At 40.2% G+C, this 19,612-nt stretch overlaps 1 protein-coding gene across 1 annotated transcript; it reads right to left on the bottom strand.

Annotated features, from left to right (window-relative positions):
* Window positions 1–20: 20 nt before the first annotated feature.
* On the bottom strand, window positions 21–18,165 carry LOC135475974 (DDB1- and CUL4-associated factor 17-like). The gene is made up of 8 exons (XM_064755951.1): window positions 18,024–18,165; window positions 11,169–11,230; window positions 8,407–8,448; window positions 7,988–8,084; window positions 6,229–6,371; window positions 3,559–3,610; window positions 332–421; window positions 21–128 (listed from the first exon to the last, which is right to left on the bottom strand). Exons 1-8 carry the CDS (start codon window positions 18,144–18,146, stop codon window positions 33–35), a joined length of 705 nt encoding a protein of 234 aa, XP_064612021.1. The 5' UTR covers window positions 18,147–18,165; the 3' UTR covers window positions 21–32.
* Between the last annotated feature and the right edge of the window lie 1,447 nt (window positions 18,166–19,612).

Raw genomic sequence — 19,612 nt, 5'->3', positions numbered from 1 at the left:
TGAACAATAACATTATTACCTTGCTAAGGATGTCAGTAAAACTGTAGATTTTTCACAACACCTGTGATGTGCATAGTGATAAGTAGGCCCTGAGATAGGCTGGCATCCCTCACCTGTCGTCCAAACACCTGCAAATATCACAAGCCAGCTCACAAACCATTAAATACATCATGCACAGCAAAATCACCTTTAGTTAAACCTTTAAGTTCTTTGTAATAAATATCTTCAATCTAAATCTATCAAAATCACAATGAAGTCAAGCATATGCATGTAATATTTGTCTTTATGAATAACAGCTGAAACATGTTATATAACGTATGATGGTACTTACAGACTTTGTTACCTCCATCATGGCTACAAAGCTGAAACGACACACATCATACAGAGCAAGAACCAGGACAATGTCATCGTAGGATTCTAGCTGAAAAGAGAAAACCAAACAAACATGTACATTCAACCATACACCTCCATATAACCTTTATGTAGCACTTGTGACCAGTGTTCATATCTCAAGAAAATCATAAAATCAGACATTTCCTGTACTTTAATTATCAAGTTTTTTTGATTGATTGCTGTTTCATGCTATAGTCACTAAACTTTTACATGTATATAGCTGCAACTAGCCTTATATAAAATGTGAGAGAAAAGTGACCAGCCTCCTCCCCGCCTCCCCCCCCCTCCTAAAAAGATCATCCGCAACCAAAGGAGTAGGACATGGTTTTGAGTCTGAGACCTCTTTATCAGTCCTCCTGTAGACGGAGGATTTAGGCTTGGAAAATTTAGGCTTGGAGAATTTAGGCTTGGAGAATTTTGCTTGGAAGATTTAGGCTTGGAGAATTTTGCTTGGAAGATTTAGGCTTGGAGAATTTAGAACGTAGGCTTGGAAGATTTAGGACGTAAGCTTGGAGGACATTCTCAAACTGTATTACTAAACATTAAAGCTGGATGAAAAATATCATGCTGGGCTATTTTATACCTTACACTGCCCCTCTATTTCCCGCCAGTGGTCAGAAAGTTTCACAAAAGACACTAACAATCCACTTTATACTCTTAATGCACCAGCTTAGCCCCCCAAGCCATCTGACCTTCAGAACATAAAACCACCACCCCCACCCCCACCGATCCCACCAGCTACTACCCCAACCCCTGCACACCTCCACATAATTTATGTAACACCTGTCACCATGGACTTCAAGACTGCAACCAACATATTGATCCCTGGAGTGATTTCTGGGGCCTTACATGTAGTTTGGAGTCAGTTTAACCTTTACAGATCTAGTTTGGGCACATCCTATATAGCAGGAAGTAAAATCCTTACATTCCATGAATCCTTTCAGACAGAACCCCTTTACAGCACACAGTCATTACAGGCATCTAAATATCATTACATAACATGACTTTAAACTTGTCCCACATAATGAAGGTACATTTACAACTGTTGTTTTTTTTTTCTATCTTTCTGTCAAAAGATAAAAATAATATGTACGTACAATAATACATCTGCAGTTTTACTTAAACAAAATCAGACTTACGTGTAGAGACAGGGGACAAACTGTGAATAAGCCTCACTCACACTACATCTGACCTACACATGTACACACAGAGACACAGGACAAACTGTGAATAAACCTTACTCACACTACATCAGACTTACACATTTACACGCAGAGACACAGGACAAACTGTGAATAAACCTTACTCACACTACATCAGACTTACACATGTACATGTAGAGACACAGGATAAGCTGTGAATAAGTCTTAACCACACTACATCAGACTTACACATGTACAGGCAGAGACACAGGACAAACTGTGAATAAGCCTCACTCACACTACATCAGACTTACACATGTACACGCAGAGACACAGGACAAACTGTGAATAAGCCTTAATCACACTACATCAGACTCACACATGTACACATAGAGACACAGGACAAACTGTGAATAAGCCTTACTCACACTACATCAGACTTACACATGTACATGTAGAGACACAGGATAAGCTGTGAATAAGCCTTACTCACACTACATCAAACTTACACATGTACATGTACAGACACAGGACAAACTGTGAATAAGCCTTACTCACACTACATCAGACTTACACATGTACACACAGAGACACAGGACAAACTGTGAATAAGTCTTACTCACACTACATTAAACTTACACATGTACACATAGAGACACAGGACAAACTGTGAATAAGCCTCACTCACACTTCATCAGACTTACACATTTACACGTAGAGACACAGGACACACTGTGAATAAGTCTTAATCACACTACATCAGACTTACACATGTACATGTAGAGACACAGGACAAACTGTGAATAAGTCTTACTCACACTACATCAGACTTACACATGTACACATAGAGACACAGGACAAACTGTGAATAAGTCTTACTCACACTACATCAGACTTACACATGTACACAGAGACACAGGACAAACTGTGAATAAGCCTTACTCACACTACATCAGACTTACACATGTACATGTACAGACACAGGACAAACTGTGAATAAGTCTTACTCACACTACATCAGACTTACACATGTACACACAGAGACACAGGACAAACTGTGAATAAGCCTCACTCACACTACATCAGACTTACACATGTACACGCAAAGACACAGGACAAACTGTGAATAAGCCTTACACTACATCAGACTTACACATGTACATGTAGAGACACAGGGTAAGCTGTGAATAAGCCTTACTCACACTACATCAGACTTACACATGTACATGTAGAGACACAGGACAAACTGTGAATAAGTCTTACTCACACTACATCAGACTTACACATGTACATGTAGAGACACAGGATAAGCTGTGAATAAGCCTTACTCACACTACATCAGACTTACACATGTACACACAGAGACACAGGACAAACTGTGAATAAGCCTCACTCACACTACATCAGACTTACACATGTACACACAGAGACACAGGACAAACTGTGAATAAGCCTTACTCACACTACATCAGACTTACACATGTACATGTAGAGACACAGGATAAGCTGTGAATAAGCCTTACTCACACTACATCAGACTTACACATGTACATGTACAGACACAGGATAAGCTGTGAATAAGTCTTAACCACACTACATCAGACTTACACATGTACACACAGAGGCACAGGACACACTGTGAATAAGCCTCACTCACACTACATCAGACTTACACATGTACACGCAGAGACACAGGACAAACTGTGAATAAGCCTTACTCACACTACATCAGACTTACACATTTACACGCAGAGACACAGGACAAACTGTGAATAAGTCTTACTCACACTACATCAGACTTACACATTTACACGTAGAGACACAGGACAAACTGTGAATAAGTCTTACTCACACTACATCAGACTTACACATGTACATGTAGAGACACAGGACAAACTGTGAATAAGTTTCACTTTCAATAAGTTTCACAACGGATAAACTGTGATTAAGTTTTACCCACACTAAATCATTCTTACACACAGCGACAACAGAATAAGTTTTACTAGCACTTGTGCATACTTACATGTATAGACTTAACAGACAAACTGTGGCCCTCAGTCTCCCAAGACAAATTCCTGAAATGAGAACACATTGATGGACTAATTGCCATGACAACATAACAGATATATTTAGTTTATCTGTTAGTTGTTGTAGACCCTATCCAAGAATGTACTGATAGGTGTCAAAACCAAGCAGTCTGAGTGGGTGTCAAAACCAAGCAGAGCCTGAGTGGGTGTCAAAACCAAGCAAAGTCTGAGTGGGTGTCAAAACCAAGCAAGGTCTGAGTGGGTGTCAAAACCAAGCAGAGCCTGAGTGGGAGTCAAAACCAGGTAGAGCCTGGGTGGGTGTCACAACCAGGTAAAGCCTGGGTGCATGTCAAAACCAGACAAGGCCTTGGTAGGTGGCTTGGCAGTCTGGATGGGTGTTAAAGCCAGGTACAGTACAGGTCAGGCTAAAAATAAATTGTTTACTGTTTGTTTCGCGCTCCGAGATACTGACTAATGCTCTCCTGACACATGACAAAACCCTCCACCGACCTGTGTTGGAGACCTGCTGAGGCGCGTAGGATTATCGTCAGAAGGTGTGAATATAGTTCTATCTAGCACAACAAAATCAGTTCATCAGCTTGATTAAGAGATTTAAGAAAGTAAAGATGCGATCAAAGTCATCAATTGGTGTTAACGGCCGGCGTACTAATTTTGATACCGGAAGGTATAGGCCTCCACTGATGTTATGCCATATAGAACCTCACATCAGATATTTTATATCAAATTGCACAAATCTTCGCATAAACTTCACAAATCAATGCAAATTTCTTGTGAATAAAGCATGTGCAATTGCACGCTCCTCCTCCGAGGTCATCGCCCCAACATAGCCAGACAGCAGTCTCATGAGGCCATACCTTTGTGTGATCCTTCACACTCATGTCATATCATTTGTCATGTTTGTATAAAACAGACATCTAAATAACATCATGTATTTATATTATTTTACGGATCATGTCAGCCTCATATCGAAAGAACTAAAAAAAGAACAACCTAAAACACATATGTTCAGAACAGAAGGAGGCATCACCGGGCTGCAGACCTTTTACTGTAGGCTGGCTGCAGCTATTGATGTTTTAACCAGTAACCTGAAATGGCTGGCGTGTTTACAAAGCTTTCAAGATTAGCCTAAATCATTGATTGTCTACATTTTGCTGACCAAAATAAAACCCGGGGAAGTTGTACAGAAGAGGGATTTACAGAGAAATAATGAATTCAGCCCCAGCAGTTTTGAGAGATTAATTCATTTCTTTTGTTTAAGATTTTCAAAACCATACAGTCTGTATTAGTTACTGAAGTTTGACACTTGTGAGTATTATTTACTTACTCCAATACCACATGCCTATTGTTCTTCAATGTTGGAAAAGCGTAAACACTATGACGGCATTAGTTTTTCCTTCTGGATCTCTGCATGAAGCTTCTGGTCTTTTAAGTAAGCCTACAATAAACCGTTTTGCTTTCTTCTGTGAGAAAAAACTGTCAAATGAATTATTTTTTCCCCTTCATGCATTTGCTATTGTGGGTACTTTTCCTCCATGGTTTGATACATACTACAAATTTTCCACAAACTTATACAGACAAAATCTAACTTGTCCTTTATCGTGTTTTCATTTAGCTATACCATTTTTTGTACATGAAATCCATATTGTAATACCGCATTGTTGTTGTTGCATGGTATGTCAGGGTCAGTGTGGTCTACTAAATTACTGTGTGGCAGATAATTCTTCACTGGCAAATGGCACAACTCTACAGAAGAAACAAAAGATATTTGTCCAAGTTTTATGAGAGATGAAGGATGAGCTAGTTTTAGCCGGCAACATGATCCATTGCGAATCTCACATGGACTCACCTATAAATCACTACTTTAAAAGAAGATTGCCACCTTGCAATCAAAAAACACACACCAGACATTTTACTTCAGTTTCCTGTATGGTGTTAGTCTTTCAAAAATTCTTTTAAATCATTGATACGAAGAACTAAATTTTCCATCGCCAACGTTCCACAGCCAGCACGTAGGCATATCACTCAGCCACGCCTGTGTAATCATCCATAGTGGCCGAATCACTGGCTCTCCAGGTAAGCCTCTGTACAGGTACTCTACAAACCATCTACAAACTCACTGAGTGGGTATCAAAACTATATAGAGCCTGGGTTGGTGTCAAAACCAAGCAGTACAAGGATGTGTGTCAAAAAGCCTGGGTTGCTGTCAAAACCAGACAGAACTTGGGTTGCTGTCAAAACCAAGCAGAGCCAGGATGGGTATCAAAACCAATCAGAGCCAGGATGGGTATCAAAACCAAGCAGAGCCAGGATGGGTATCAAAACCAAGCAGAGCCAGTGTAGATGTCAAAAGCAGACAGAGCCTGGGTGGGTATCAAAACCAGGTAGAGTCTGCTTGGGTGTCAAAACTGTTTAGAAAATGATATATCTGGGTGAAATTTAAGCATTTTGTTAAAATTTCATTTACGACATTAGATGAGCAAACATGAAAGAACCTTGGTAGAAACATTAAACAAAGCTACCCAATTCCATTTACTGTATCCTGGAGACCAGTGCCCTCTCTAAATATCTTTAATACCCCCAATATTCGATCAAATAACAAAGCTGAATGGCAATATATCTCCACAACATTTCTCATTCCTTCTTACCGAAAACAAAACCTGTTTGGCAAATGAATGGACTCAAGAACTTCTCCAGTTTGTATGTCGAAACGAACCAGAACACTGTCACGAGTGATTCCAAACAAACTGTTTCTATGGACATGCGGTTTCCATGACAGCCCTTGTTCCTGCTAATGACAAACAGAACATGCATTCACTGAAGCGTAATGAGACAATTTTGAACTTATAAACAACATTCAGATCTGTGGTTGGAGGAATCAGAAACTTCCACCTGTCTCTGTTTACAGTTAGTAGCTACACAACTACCTTTACTGTTGTGGGGAGAGGGTGTAAATGGGCGCTAATGACTGCATTACCAAGATGACAGCCAAACTGTTAAACCTGTACACCCAGAGGTAACCAGCTCATCACCACAGGAGATTGGATACACTCTTGACGTGCTGTTTTTTAGAGACACTGCATTTACAACAATAAAAGGGTCACATCCAAGTATGAACTCATGACGTGAGAAAGTATGTCAAAGGACATTTATACTGATCACCTCTGTGAACGGCCATGAGGAATGTATATGAAATTTGATTGAATTTTGCACAGTAGTTTTCTCTTTTCAGTGTATATGAACAGCACACTTCACATCACTGAAATGTGTGTAGAGCCCTATATGAACAAAGCTTCCCATCAAGCTGTAACACACCATCAACATGTAACACACTGGAACCAAGCAGAATGAAGCTTCCTGAAACACACTGGAACTAAGCTGAATAAGGCTACATGTAACACACTGGAACCAAGATGAATAAAGCTTCATGTAACACACTGGAACCAAGCTGAATAACGCTTCAAGTAACACATTGGAACCAAGATGATTTGAAGCTTCGTGTAACACACTGGAACCAAGATGATTTGAAGCTTCATGTAACACACTGGAACCATGCAGAATGAAGCTTACTGAAACACACTGGAACCAATCTGAATAAGGCCCATGTAACACACTGGAACCAAGATGAATAAAGCTTCATGTAACACACTGGAACCAAGCTGAATGAAACTTCATGTAACACACTGGAACCAAGCTGAATAACGCTTCAAGTAACACATTGGAACCAAGCTGACTGAAGCTTCATATAACACACTGGAATCAAGTAGAATGAAACTTCAGGTAACACACTGGAGTGAGTGGGTGCTTAGGGTTTAGCATCATACTTAGCAATTTTTCAGTCATATGACAACGAGTGCACGTGGTGCATGTAGTCCTTAGAGTGCATGTAATGTGCCTCTTTGTTGCAGGATGGATTTTCACCGCTCTTTTATCTAGAGCTGCTTCATTAACACGACTTATCGAAGGCAAGTAAGCCGCACCACCCGAGCCACTATACTGATATGGGGCAACCAGTTGTTGCACTATCCTCTTAATGCTTAATGCTGAACGCTAAGCGAGGAATCTAAAACTTCCTCTTTTACGGTCTCAGGTGTAACCCGACCCTGGATTGACTCAGGATCTACCTCCCCCGGAGCAGACACTCTACCAACTCAGCCATTGGGGTCGGTCAGTGACGCACTGGGACCAAGCTGAATAAAGCTTCACGTAACACACTGGAACAAAGTCAAATGAAGCTTTGTGTAACACACTGGAACCATGCTGAATAAGGCTTCATGTAACCCACTGGAGCAAAGATGAACGAAGCTTACTGGAACCAAGCAAAATGAAGCTTCATGTCTAAACACAATGGAATCAATGTGAACAAGTAGAACGAGGATTCACTGACTTGTATAAACATGTACTAACCTGGGCTGTCTGGCACACTAAAGCATCTTCAATCTTCTCATACGGGAAGGACACAGGAAGTTGGTATGACAACTTTGGTCCCAAGGTTCTGGTGTACCTGAGACACAGATACGAATGAGAGAACCCTTCAAATTTTACTTTTTGAACTGAAAAGGAATCTACTGTGAGTAGATAGACAATTGTTAGTCTTCAAATATATTATGCTATACCATTTTTCACCATAAAAATTTTGCCATTTGGTTCTTGTAATCATAAAAATATGTTGTTTCTTCTGATTTCAGACAATGTACAAAAATGTGACTGTGAAATATTTAAATACTTTAAGATCCATTTTAGGGATACTATGAAATTTCATGACCTTCAATAAGAATGTTTCTGCCACAATATTTAGTTTCCTGATTGATGTGATCTAATCTTACCCTGAATAACATTCTCGGAAATTGTTGAAATAGATTCTTCCTCTGAAAGCAAATGCAGTCAACTTCATCAAATCCACAAAAAAATCAGTAATTCACACAGATGTACATTAATTACACACAGAATAGGAATAATTCAGTCGTGTTTATAATTTATACTGATACTTCAAAAGATCGAACAGGATTTCATTCACTTTAACACTTTAACAAGTACTGAAGTACTGAATACATACCAGCTATGATAAGTAAACTTATGTATTTCCTCTGCATAACTGCTGCCATGATTTTCACAAATTAACAATATCCAAGGCAAATAAAAGAGTTCCATGAATTCACGTTCACAATAATTATTGTGAGGGATCAAGGATGTGGTTAGGTCTCTCACAATACACTACAGAACTCTGACTTAATCCCATCCTTGATCCCTCACAATACTCTATACAACTCTGACCTAACCCCATCCTTGATCCCTCACAATACACTATACAACTCTGACTTAATCCCATCCTTGATCCCTCACAATACACTATACAACTCTGACTTAATCCTATCCTTGATCTCTCACAATACTCTATACAACTCTGACTTAATCCCATACTTGATCCCTCACAATATACTATACAACTCTGACTTAATCGCATCCTTGATCCCTCACAATACTCTATATAACTCTGACCTAACCCCATCCTTGATCCCTCACAATACACTATACAACTCTGACTTAATCCCATCCTTGATCCCTCACAATACACTATACAACTCTGACTTAATCCCATCCTTGATCCCTCACAATACTCTATACAACTCTGACTTAATCCTATCCTTGATCTCTCACAATAATCTATACAACTCTGACTTAATCCCATCCTTGATCCCTCACAATACTCTATACAACTCTGATTTAATCCTATCCTTGATCCCTCACAATACACTATACAACTCTGACCTAACCCCATCCTTGATCCCTCACAATACACTACAGAACTCTGATTTAATCCCATACTTGATCCCTCACAATACTCTATACAACTCTGATTTAATCCCATACTTGATCTCTCACAATACACTACAGAACTCTGATTTAATCCTATCTTTGATCTCTCACAATACACTATACAACTCTGACCTAACCCCATTCTTGATCTCTCACAATACACTATACAACTCTGACCTTACCCCATCCTTGATCCCTCGCAATACACTATACAACTCTGACTTAATCCTATCCTTGATCCCTTACAATACTCTATACAACTCTGACTTAATCCCATCCTTGATCCCTCACAATACTCTATACAACTCTGACTTAATCCCATCCTTGATCCCTCACAATACACTATACAACTCTGACTTAATCCTATCCTATATCCCTGACAACACAATTCAAAACTCTGACTGATTCCCAGCCTCAATCCCATACAATACACTACAGACCTTGACTGTACATTATAAAACTAAATGAATCTGATCCTCAGTCACTGACAATACCCAATAAACTTTAACTTAACCACATTCCCAATCCCTTACAATACACTATAGAACTGTGACTAAATCCCAACCTCAATCTCTGACAATACACTATAAAAGTTCTGACTGAATCCCATCCTCAATATGAGACAATACACTATAAATCTCTGACAGAATCACATCCCCAATCCCTGGCAATACACTATAAAACTCAAACGTAACCCATCCTCAATTCCTGACAATATATTATAAGACTCTAGGTTGAATTCTCCATCCCTGACAATTTACTATAAAATTCTAACTGCATCCTATCCTCAATCCCCAACAAAACACTAAAAAAACTCTCATTGAATTCCATTCCCAATCCCTAAAAGTACAATATAAACCTTTCACTTGATCCCATCCTCAATCAATGACAATACACTATAAGCTGACTTAATTCCTGACAATACACTATAAAACCCTGACTGAAGCCCTGACAATGCACTGTAATACTCTGACTGAAGCCCTGACAATACACTATAAAACTCTGACTGAAGCCCTGACAATACACTACAAAACTCTGACTGAAACTCTGACAATGCACTGTAAAACTCTGACTGAAGCCCTGACAATACACTACAAAACTCTGACTTAATCCTATCCCCAATCCCTGTAAGTACAATACAAAGCTCTACCTTAATTCCATTCTCAATACCTGACTAAAACTCTAGGTGAATCTGCCTTAATTTCATCTTTTCTCCCTTGCAACACAACTCTTGAGTTTATATTATATCACCAAATATTGGGATATAAAGTAAAACATAATTACTTGTCAATTTGACTTCACAACAAATAACCACTTTAACAAGCACATTTTAACGTAGATTGCTATTAAGATGTTTCCATGCCACTTACGCAAAACCAATCAAAACACATAATGTACAATTCCATTTTAACTTACTGACTTTATTTATGGTTAAGGGGGCCTCCGTGGCCGAGGGGGGTTAGCATGCCAGCACAGAGCAAATGACCCAATGATCAAGTCGTGCTCAAGATGGCTTCCTCTCCAGCAGTACGTGGTAAGGTCTGCAAGCAACCTGTGGATGGTCGTGGGTTTCCCCTGGGCTCTGGCCGTTTTCTTTCAACCATAATGCTGGCCACCGTCGTATAAGTGAAATATTTTTGAGTATAAAGTAAAGCACCTATTAAATAAATCAAATATTTACAGTTTATCCTGGCATGTTTATGTCAAAGTAAAAAAAACAAAACATTTTTTGATACACTTAAGAATTTATATACATTGGCATAAATCTTACCCTTCACAGGAAATAGACTTGTTGGATTGCTTTTCCCATACTTTTCTGTACACAAAATTGCTCTAAATACAAAAGAAAAATAGCATCATTAGAATCATTACCTATACATAAATTAGACCTGTTTGGAACAGTTTTAATTGAAAAAGAAATTAACAGAAAACTTAAAATAATTCTGTCATGGAATTAGATGTATGAATCAAGTTATTCATGCAACACAGAATTTCATCACGTGTATTTTCCTTTTGCTGCTCCACTCACATTATTTGGGGGCCTCCGTGGCTCAGTTGGTTAGCATGTTAGCACAGCGTAATGACCCAGGAGCCTCTCACCAAGGTGGTCACTGTGAGTTCAAGTCCAGCTCATGCTGGCTTCCTCCCCGGGCCTTGGGAAGGTCTGCAGCAACCTGCAGATGGTCGTGGGTTTCCCTCTGGCTCTGCCCAGTTTCCTCCCACCATAATGCTGGCTGCCGTCATATAAGTGAAATATTCTTGAGTACGACGTAAAACACCAATAAAATAAATAAATCACATTATTTGATCAACTTGAACAAGAAACAAAGAGTCATTAGCTTTATATGCCCAGATTAAGTCAAGGTAACACATATGATAAAAGGATAATACATGGATTTATGAGACATTTGTGTCAATGAAAAGAATTAAGGCCCTGATCTGGGTTCATATATATACATGTACATATGTGTAGACCAACCACTGGTGTATAAACGCCATCAACACAGTGCAGCTATCAGCTTTCCGGGGACATACATTTAAGACTACTACAAGTACCTACTCATCCATCAACACAGTGCAGCTATCAGCTTCCTGAAGGGATTTACATTTATGCCTACTACAAGTACCTATGCATCCATCAACACAGTGCAGCTATCAGCTTCCTGAAGGGATTTACATTTATGCCTACTACAAGTACCTATGCATCCATCAACACAGTGTAGCTATCAGCTTCCTGAAGGGATTTACATTTATGCCTACTACAAGTACCTATGCATCCATCAACACAGTGCAGCTATCAGCTTTCTGGAGGGATATACATTTATGCCTACTACAAGTACCTATGCATCCATCAACACAGTGCAGCTATCAGCTTCCTGAAGGGATTAACATTTATGCCTACTACAAGTACCTATGCATCCATCAACACAGTGCAGCTATCAGCTTTCTAGAAAGATATACATGTAGGCCTACAACAAGTACCTACACACCCATCAACACAGTGCAGATATCAGCTTCCTGAAGGGATTTACATTTATGCCTACTACAAGTACCTATGCATCCATCAACACAGTGCAGCTATCAGCTTCCTGAAGGGATTTACATTTATGCCTACTACAAGTACCTATGCATCCATCAACACAGTGCAGCTATCAGCTTCCTGAAGGGATTTACATTTATGCCTACTACAAGTACCTATGCATCCATCAACACAGTGCAACTATCAGCTTTCTAGAAAGATATACATGTAGGCCTACAACAAGTACCTACACACCCATCAACACAGTGCAGCTATCAGCTTCCTGAAGGGATTTACATTTATGCCTACTACAAGTACCTACACACCCATCAACACAGTGCAGCTATCAGCTTCCTGAAGGGATTTACATTTATGCCTACTACAAGTACCTATGCATCCATCAACACAGTGCAGCTATCAGCTTTCTAGAAAGATATACATGTAGGCCTACAACAAGTACCTACACACCCATCAACACAGTGCAGCTATCAGCTTCCTGAAGGGATTTACATTTATGCCTACTACAAGTACCTACACACCCATCAACACAGTGCAGCTATCAGCTTCCTGAAGGGATTTACATTTATGCCTACTACAAGTACCTATGCATCCATCAACACAGTGTAGCTATCAGCTTCCTGAAGGGATTTACATTTATGCCTACTACAAGTACCTATGCATCCATCAACACAGTGCAGCTATCAGCTTTCTGGAGGGATATACATTTATGCCTACTACAAGTACCTATGCATCCATCAACACAGTGCAGCTATCAGCTTCCTGAAGGGATTAACATTTATGCCTACTACAAGTACCTATGCATCCATCAACACAGTGCAGCTATCAGCTTTCTAGAAAGATATACATGTAGGCCTACAACAAGTACCTACACACCCATCAACACAGTGCAGATATCAGCTTCCTGAAGGGATTTACATTTATGCCTACTACAAGTACCTATGCATCCATCAACACAGTGCAGCTATCAGCTTCCTGAAGGGATTTACATTTATGCCTACTACAAGTACCTATGCATCCATCAACACAGTGCAGCTATCAGCTTCCTGAAGGGATTTACATTTATGCCTACTACAAGTACCTATGCATCCATCAACACAGTGCAACTATCAGCTTTCTAGAAAGATATACATGTAGGCCTACAACAAGTACCTACACACCCATCAACACAGTGCAGCTATCAGCTTCCTGAAGGGATTTACATTTATGCCTACTACAAGTACCTACACACCCATCAACACAGTGCAGCTATCAGCTTCCTGAAGGGATTTACATTTATGCCTACTACAAGTACCTATGCATCCATCAACACAGTGCAGCTATCAGCTTTCTAGAAAGATATACATGTAGGCCTACAACAAGTACCTACACACCCATCAACACAGTGCAGCTATCAGCTTCCTGAAGGGATTTACATTTATGCCTACTACAAGTACCTACACACCCATCAACACAGTGCAGCTATCAGCTTCCTGAAGGGATTTACATTTATGCCTACTACAAGTACCTACACACCCATCAACACAGTGCAGCTATCAGCTTCCTGAAGGGATTTACATTTTTGCATACTACAAGTACCTATACACCCATCAACACAGTGCAGCTATCAGCTTTCCGGGGGATATACATTTATGCCTAATACAAGTACCTACACACCCATCAACACAATGCAGCTATCAGCTTTCTGGGGGATATACATTTATGCCTAATACAAGTACCTACTCATCCATCAACACAGTGCAGCTATCAACTTTCTGGAGGGATATACATTTATGCCTACTATAAGTGCCTACTCATCCATCAACACAGTGGAGAAATCAGCTTTCTGGAGGGATATACATATAGGCCTACTACAAGTACCTATACATCTGTCAACACAGTTTCAGCTATCAGTTTTCTGGGGGATATACATTTATGCCTACTACAAGTGCCTACTCGTCCATCAACAAAGTGCAGCTATCAGCTTTCTGGGGCATATACATTTAGGCCTACTACAAGTACTTACTCATCCATCAACACAGTGCAGCTATCAGCTTTCTGGAGGGATATACATTTATGCCTACTACAAGTGCCTACTCATCCATCAACACAGTGCAGCAATCAGCTTTCTGGAGGGATATACATTTTTGCATACTACAAGTACCTATATACCCATCAACACAGTACAGATATCAGCTTTCTGGAGGGATTTACATTTATGCCTACTACAAGTACCTATGCATCCATCAACACAGTGCAGCTATCAGCTTTCTGGGGGATATACATTTATGCCTACTACAAGTACCTACTCATCCATCAACACAGTTCAGCTATCAGCTTTCTGGGGGATATACATTTATGCCTACTACAAGTGCCTACTCATCCATCAACACAGTGCAGCAATCAGCTTTCTGGGGGATATACATTTATGCCTACTACAAGTACCTATGCATCCATCAACACAGTGCACTATCAGCTTTCTGGGGGATATACATTTATGCCTTCTACCAATACCTATACATCTGCCAACACAGTGCAGCTATCAGCTTTTTAGGGGATATACATTTATGCCTACTACAAGTGCCTACTCATCCATCAACACAGTTCAGCTATCAGCTTACTGGGGGATATACATTTATGCCTACTACAAGTACTTACTCATCCATCAACACAGTGCAAGATCAGCTTTCTGGGGGATATACATTTATGCCTACTACAAGTACCTATACATCTGTCAACACAGTTCAGCTATCAGTTTTCTGGGGGATATACATTTTGCCTACTACAAGTGCCTACTCATCCATCAACACAGTGCAGCTATCAGCTTACTGGGGGATACACATTTATGCCTACTACAAGTACTTACTCATCCATCAACACAGTGCAGCTATCAGCTTACTGGGGGATATATATATATTTATGCCTACTACAAGTACCTACTCATCTATCAACACAGTACAGCTATCAGCTTTCTGGGGGATATACATTTATGCCTACTACAAGTACCTACTCATCCATCAACACAGTGCAGCTATCAGCTTTCTGGGGGATATACATTTTTGCCTACTACAAGTACCTATACACCCATCAACACAGTGCAGATATCAGCTTTCTGGAGGGATTTACATTTATGCCTAATACAAGTACCTATACATCTGTCAACACAGTTCAGCTATCAGTTTTCTGGGGGATATACATTTTGCCTACTACAAGTGCCTACTTATCTATCAACACAGTGCAGCTATCAGCTTTCTGGGGGATATACATTTATGCCTTCTACAAGTGCCTACTCATCCATCAACACAGTGCAGCTATCAGCTTTCTGGGGGATATACATTTATGCCTACTACAAGTGCCTACTCATCCATCAACACAGTGCAACAATCAGCTTTCTGGGGGATATACACTTATGCCTACTACAAGTGCCTACTCATCCATCAACACAGTGCAGCTATTAGCTTTCTGGGGGATATACATTTATGCCTCCTACAAGTACATATGCATCCATTGACACAGTGCAGCTATCAGCTTTCTGGAGGGATATACATTTATGCCTACTACAAGTACTTACTCATCCATCAACACAGTGCAAGATCAGCTTTCTGGGGGATATACATTTATGCCTTCTACCAATACCTATACATCTGCCAACACAGTGCAGCTATCAGCTTTTTAGGGGATATACATTTATGCCTACTACAAGTGCCTACTCATCCATCAACACAGTGCAGCTATCAGCTTACTGGGAGATATACATTTATGCCTACTACAAGTACTTACTCATCCATCAACACAGTGCAAGATCAGCTTTCTGGGGGATATACATTTATGCCTACTACAAGTACCTATACATCTGTCAACACAGTTCAGCTATCAGTTTTCTGGGGGATATACATTTTGCCTACTACAAGTGCCTACTCATCCATCAACACAGTGCAGCTATCAGCTTACTGGGGGATACACATTTATGCCTACTACAAGTACTTACTCATCCATCAACACAGTGCAGCTATCGGCTTACTGGGGGATATATATATATTTATGCCTACTACAAGTACCTACTCATCTATCAACACAGTACAGCTATCAGCTTTCTGGGGGATATACATTTATGCCTACTACAAGTACCTACTCATCCATCAACACAGTGCAGCTATCAGCTTTCTGGGGGATATACATTTTTGCCTACTACAAGTACCTATACACCCATCAACACAGTGCAGATATCAGCTTTCTGGAGGGATTTACATTTATGCCTAATACAAGTACCTATACATCTGTCAACACAGTTCAGCTATCAGTTTTCTGGGGGATATACATTTTGCCTACTACAAGTGCCTACTTATCTATCAACACAGTGCAGCTATCAGCTTTCTGGGGGATATACATTTATGCCTTCTACAAGTGCCTACTCATCCATCAACACAGTGCAGCTATCAGCTTTCTGGGGGATATACATTTATGCCTACTACAAGTGCCTACTCATCCATCAACACAGTGCAACAATCAGCTTTCTGGGGGATATACACTTATGCCTACTACAAGTGCCTACTCATCCATCAACACAGTGCAGCTATTAGCTTTCTGGGGGATATACATTTATGCCTCCTACAAGTACCTATGCATCCATTGACACAGTGCAGCTATCAGCTTTCTGGAGGGATATACATTTATGCCTTCTACAAGTGCCTACTCATCCATCAACACAGTGCAGCTATCAGCTTTCTGGGGGATATACATTTATGCCTTCTACAAGTGCCTACTCATCCATCAACACAGTGCAGTTATCAGCTTTCTGGGGGATATACATTTATGCCTACTACAAGTGCCTACTCATCCATCAACACAGTGCAGCTATTAGCTTTCTGGGGGATATACATTTATGCCTCCTACAAGTACCTATGCATCCATTGACACAGTGCAGCTATTAGCTTTCTGGGGGATATACATTTATGCCTCCTACAAGTACCTATGCATCCACTGACACAGTGCAGCTATCAGCTTTCTGGAGGGATATATATACATTTACTTTGCGGTATTCATGACATCCATACATAGGGTAAATTAATACCATACCTCCAAAAAGGTGGTTATGTTTTCATGGATGTTTATGTATGTTTGTCTGCCACAAACTTCACAGATGCAGATATTCTGTTGACAGCTTGGCCATTGGCAAAGCCATCAAGAGGGTCAAAAGTTTAAGATTTATTTATTTTTATTTGATTGGTGTTTTACGTCGTATTCAAGAATATTTCATTTATACGACGGCGGCCATCATTACGGTTGGAGGAAACCTGGCACAGCCCGGGGGAAACCCACGTTCTAGCAGACCTTCCCAAGTAGATCCTGGGAAGAAGCCAGCATGGGCTGTATTTTAACTCACAGCTAGCTCACGTCGAACAAGGAAAACAGTCTTTCAAGAGCTTCATGTAAGATCACACAAGAGAGCGCTGTACCACCAAGGCCCGGATAACAGTGGTTTGGAGACCCGTAGAGGCGGACCTGTGTGAATAAAGCCAGTCTTATCAAGTCTACTGAGATGTTACCCATTTTAGGTCCAGTTTTCGTTATGTACCGGTACACATACTTCATTTTTTCTGACATGCTCACCTTACAAACTAAATTCCTCAGAATGTTCAGGTTACTTCTGTAGCAGCTTTTATTATTTCCATATTCACGCGATGTCAGAGCTTGTAAGATATCGAGTTCCTTGGGAGAAGAGCTGTCACCCATTGTCAGTCATGTTGCTTTCGTTGGCCATCCAAGACAAGCACATGGTTTCTAGGTCAAGTTTACATTCGTCATATTTCGGAAACTTTCGTGTGCTTCCGTCTAAGCGGATGGCATGGCTTTACATACCATGTGTAAATGGACTAGTTAAGCTGCTTTTTGAACAAGGAATTTATTGTCTTATTGATTATAATGTAATTTATGGATAAAACAAACCTTATCAACTTCGATACAAAAGGAATCCTATCAACCTTGGCTAAAACTTGTTGATATAATAAGTTTAGCATAATGCAAAAGCACAGGGACAGATTTCACGAAGCATACTTAGTGTTAAGTAGTCCGTAGCTAAGTGCACTCTATATCTCTACAACATACGTCGTCATACTACATGTATATGGGACCAACTTTTGGTATTTATCATTGTTGCATAATAATGTCTAATAAATTAGACGCTCACTTCGTCCATAAATAGATTTATCCACAACAATACACTTTAATTGGAACACAAAGTTTTTTTTCTGGATTACGTATGTCTGCGCACATAGGTACCTTTCACCGTCTAATCGACTTAGCGACTAATTGAAGGTGTATATAGTGTCCCCACCGTGCACTGTACAGTTTCCTAGTCCAGTTCGTAGCTTCCAAAAACAGATTCTCTCGAGCACTTGAACGAAGCATTTAGCGAAATGGATATAGGCTACATGTTAACCATAGTCTTACATTGCGCGGTAATTTTGGTCTCTGGTCAGCAAACCCGCGGGTGGTCGTGGGTTTCCCCGGGACTCTGCCTGGTTCCCTCTCATCATAATGCTAGCCGCCGGCGTATAAGTGAAATATTCTTGGTTACTGCGTAAAACACCAATCAAATAAATAAATACTCGGTAATCTTTATTACAAAAGCAGGGGACTGATTTTATTACATGGCAAGGAAAATTTTTATTACATTACGCAGTGATATTAAATTACCGGGGTACATGGAAATTTTCAGTACATTACACGGTGGGTGTTACAGTACTCGTGCTTTATTATATTACGTTCTTGGGGCCCCATCAACGCCATCAAGCGCATATTATCACTGTTAGGCCCTATACATGCAGTGAAAGCTAGGGATGTACCGACATGTCATTAATTTATTTATTTACTTGACTTGTGAGTAAGGCTGTGCTTAAGAAGTTTTCACTTGTATGACGGCGGTTAGATATGTGTGTGTGGGGGGGGGGGGGGTGAGGAGGATTCCGAAACGCCTGGAGTAAACCACCAACTTTCGCCATGCAGGTGCCTCACAAACGTGGCTAAAGGCCGCAGGGATACATCGAAATGCGAATATCCTCATTTGTCGAGGGTTCGACAGTGTTACCCTGAGATAGAGCGTTAACCATCTGACACCTTGACAGGTGATTGACAACTTTGGATATGTTCACGCGTACCGAGCGTGCAGGCAAAACAATTATTGTGATTGGGCGTTAATT

Source organism: Liolophura sinensis, chromosome 9 (assembly GCF_032854445.1).
Source record: "Liolophura sinensis isolate JHLJ2023 chromosome 9, CUHK_Ljap_v2, whole genome shotgun sequence".
NCBI classification, from domain to species: Eukaryota; Metazoa; Mollusca; class Polyplacophora; order Chitonida; family Chitonidae; genus Liolophura; species Liolophura sinensis.
Note: the sequence above shows the minus strand (reverse complement) of the source record. Positions and strands in the feature narration are given on the sequence as shown.

Excerpts from the sequence above, each read along its gene's own strand:
- LOC135475974 (XM_064755951.1), bottom strand. The coding sequence starts at position 18,146 with ATGGGTGACAGCTCTTCTCCCAAGGAACTCGATATCTTACAAGCTCTG. Across the intron at positions 6,372-7,987 it reads TAGTGTGCCAGACAGCCCAG|CAGGAACAAGGGCTGTCATG; the intron begins GTTAGTACATGT and ends GTTTGTCATTAG. Across the intron at positions 422-3,558 it reads TGTCTGTTAAGTCTATACAT|CTAGAATCCTACGATGACAT; the intron begins GTAAGTATGCAC and ends TTCTCTTTTCAG.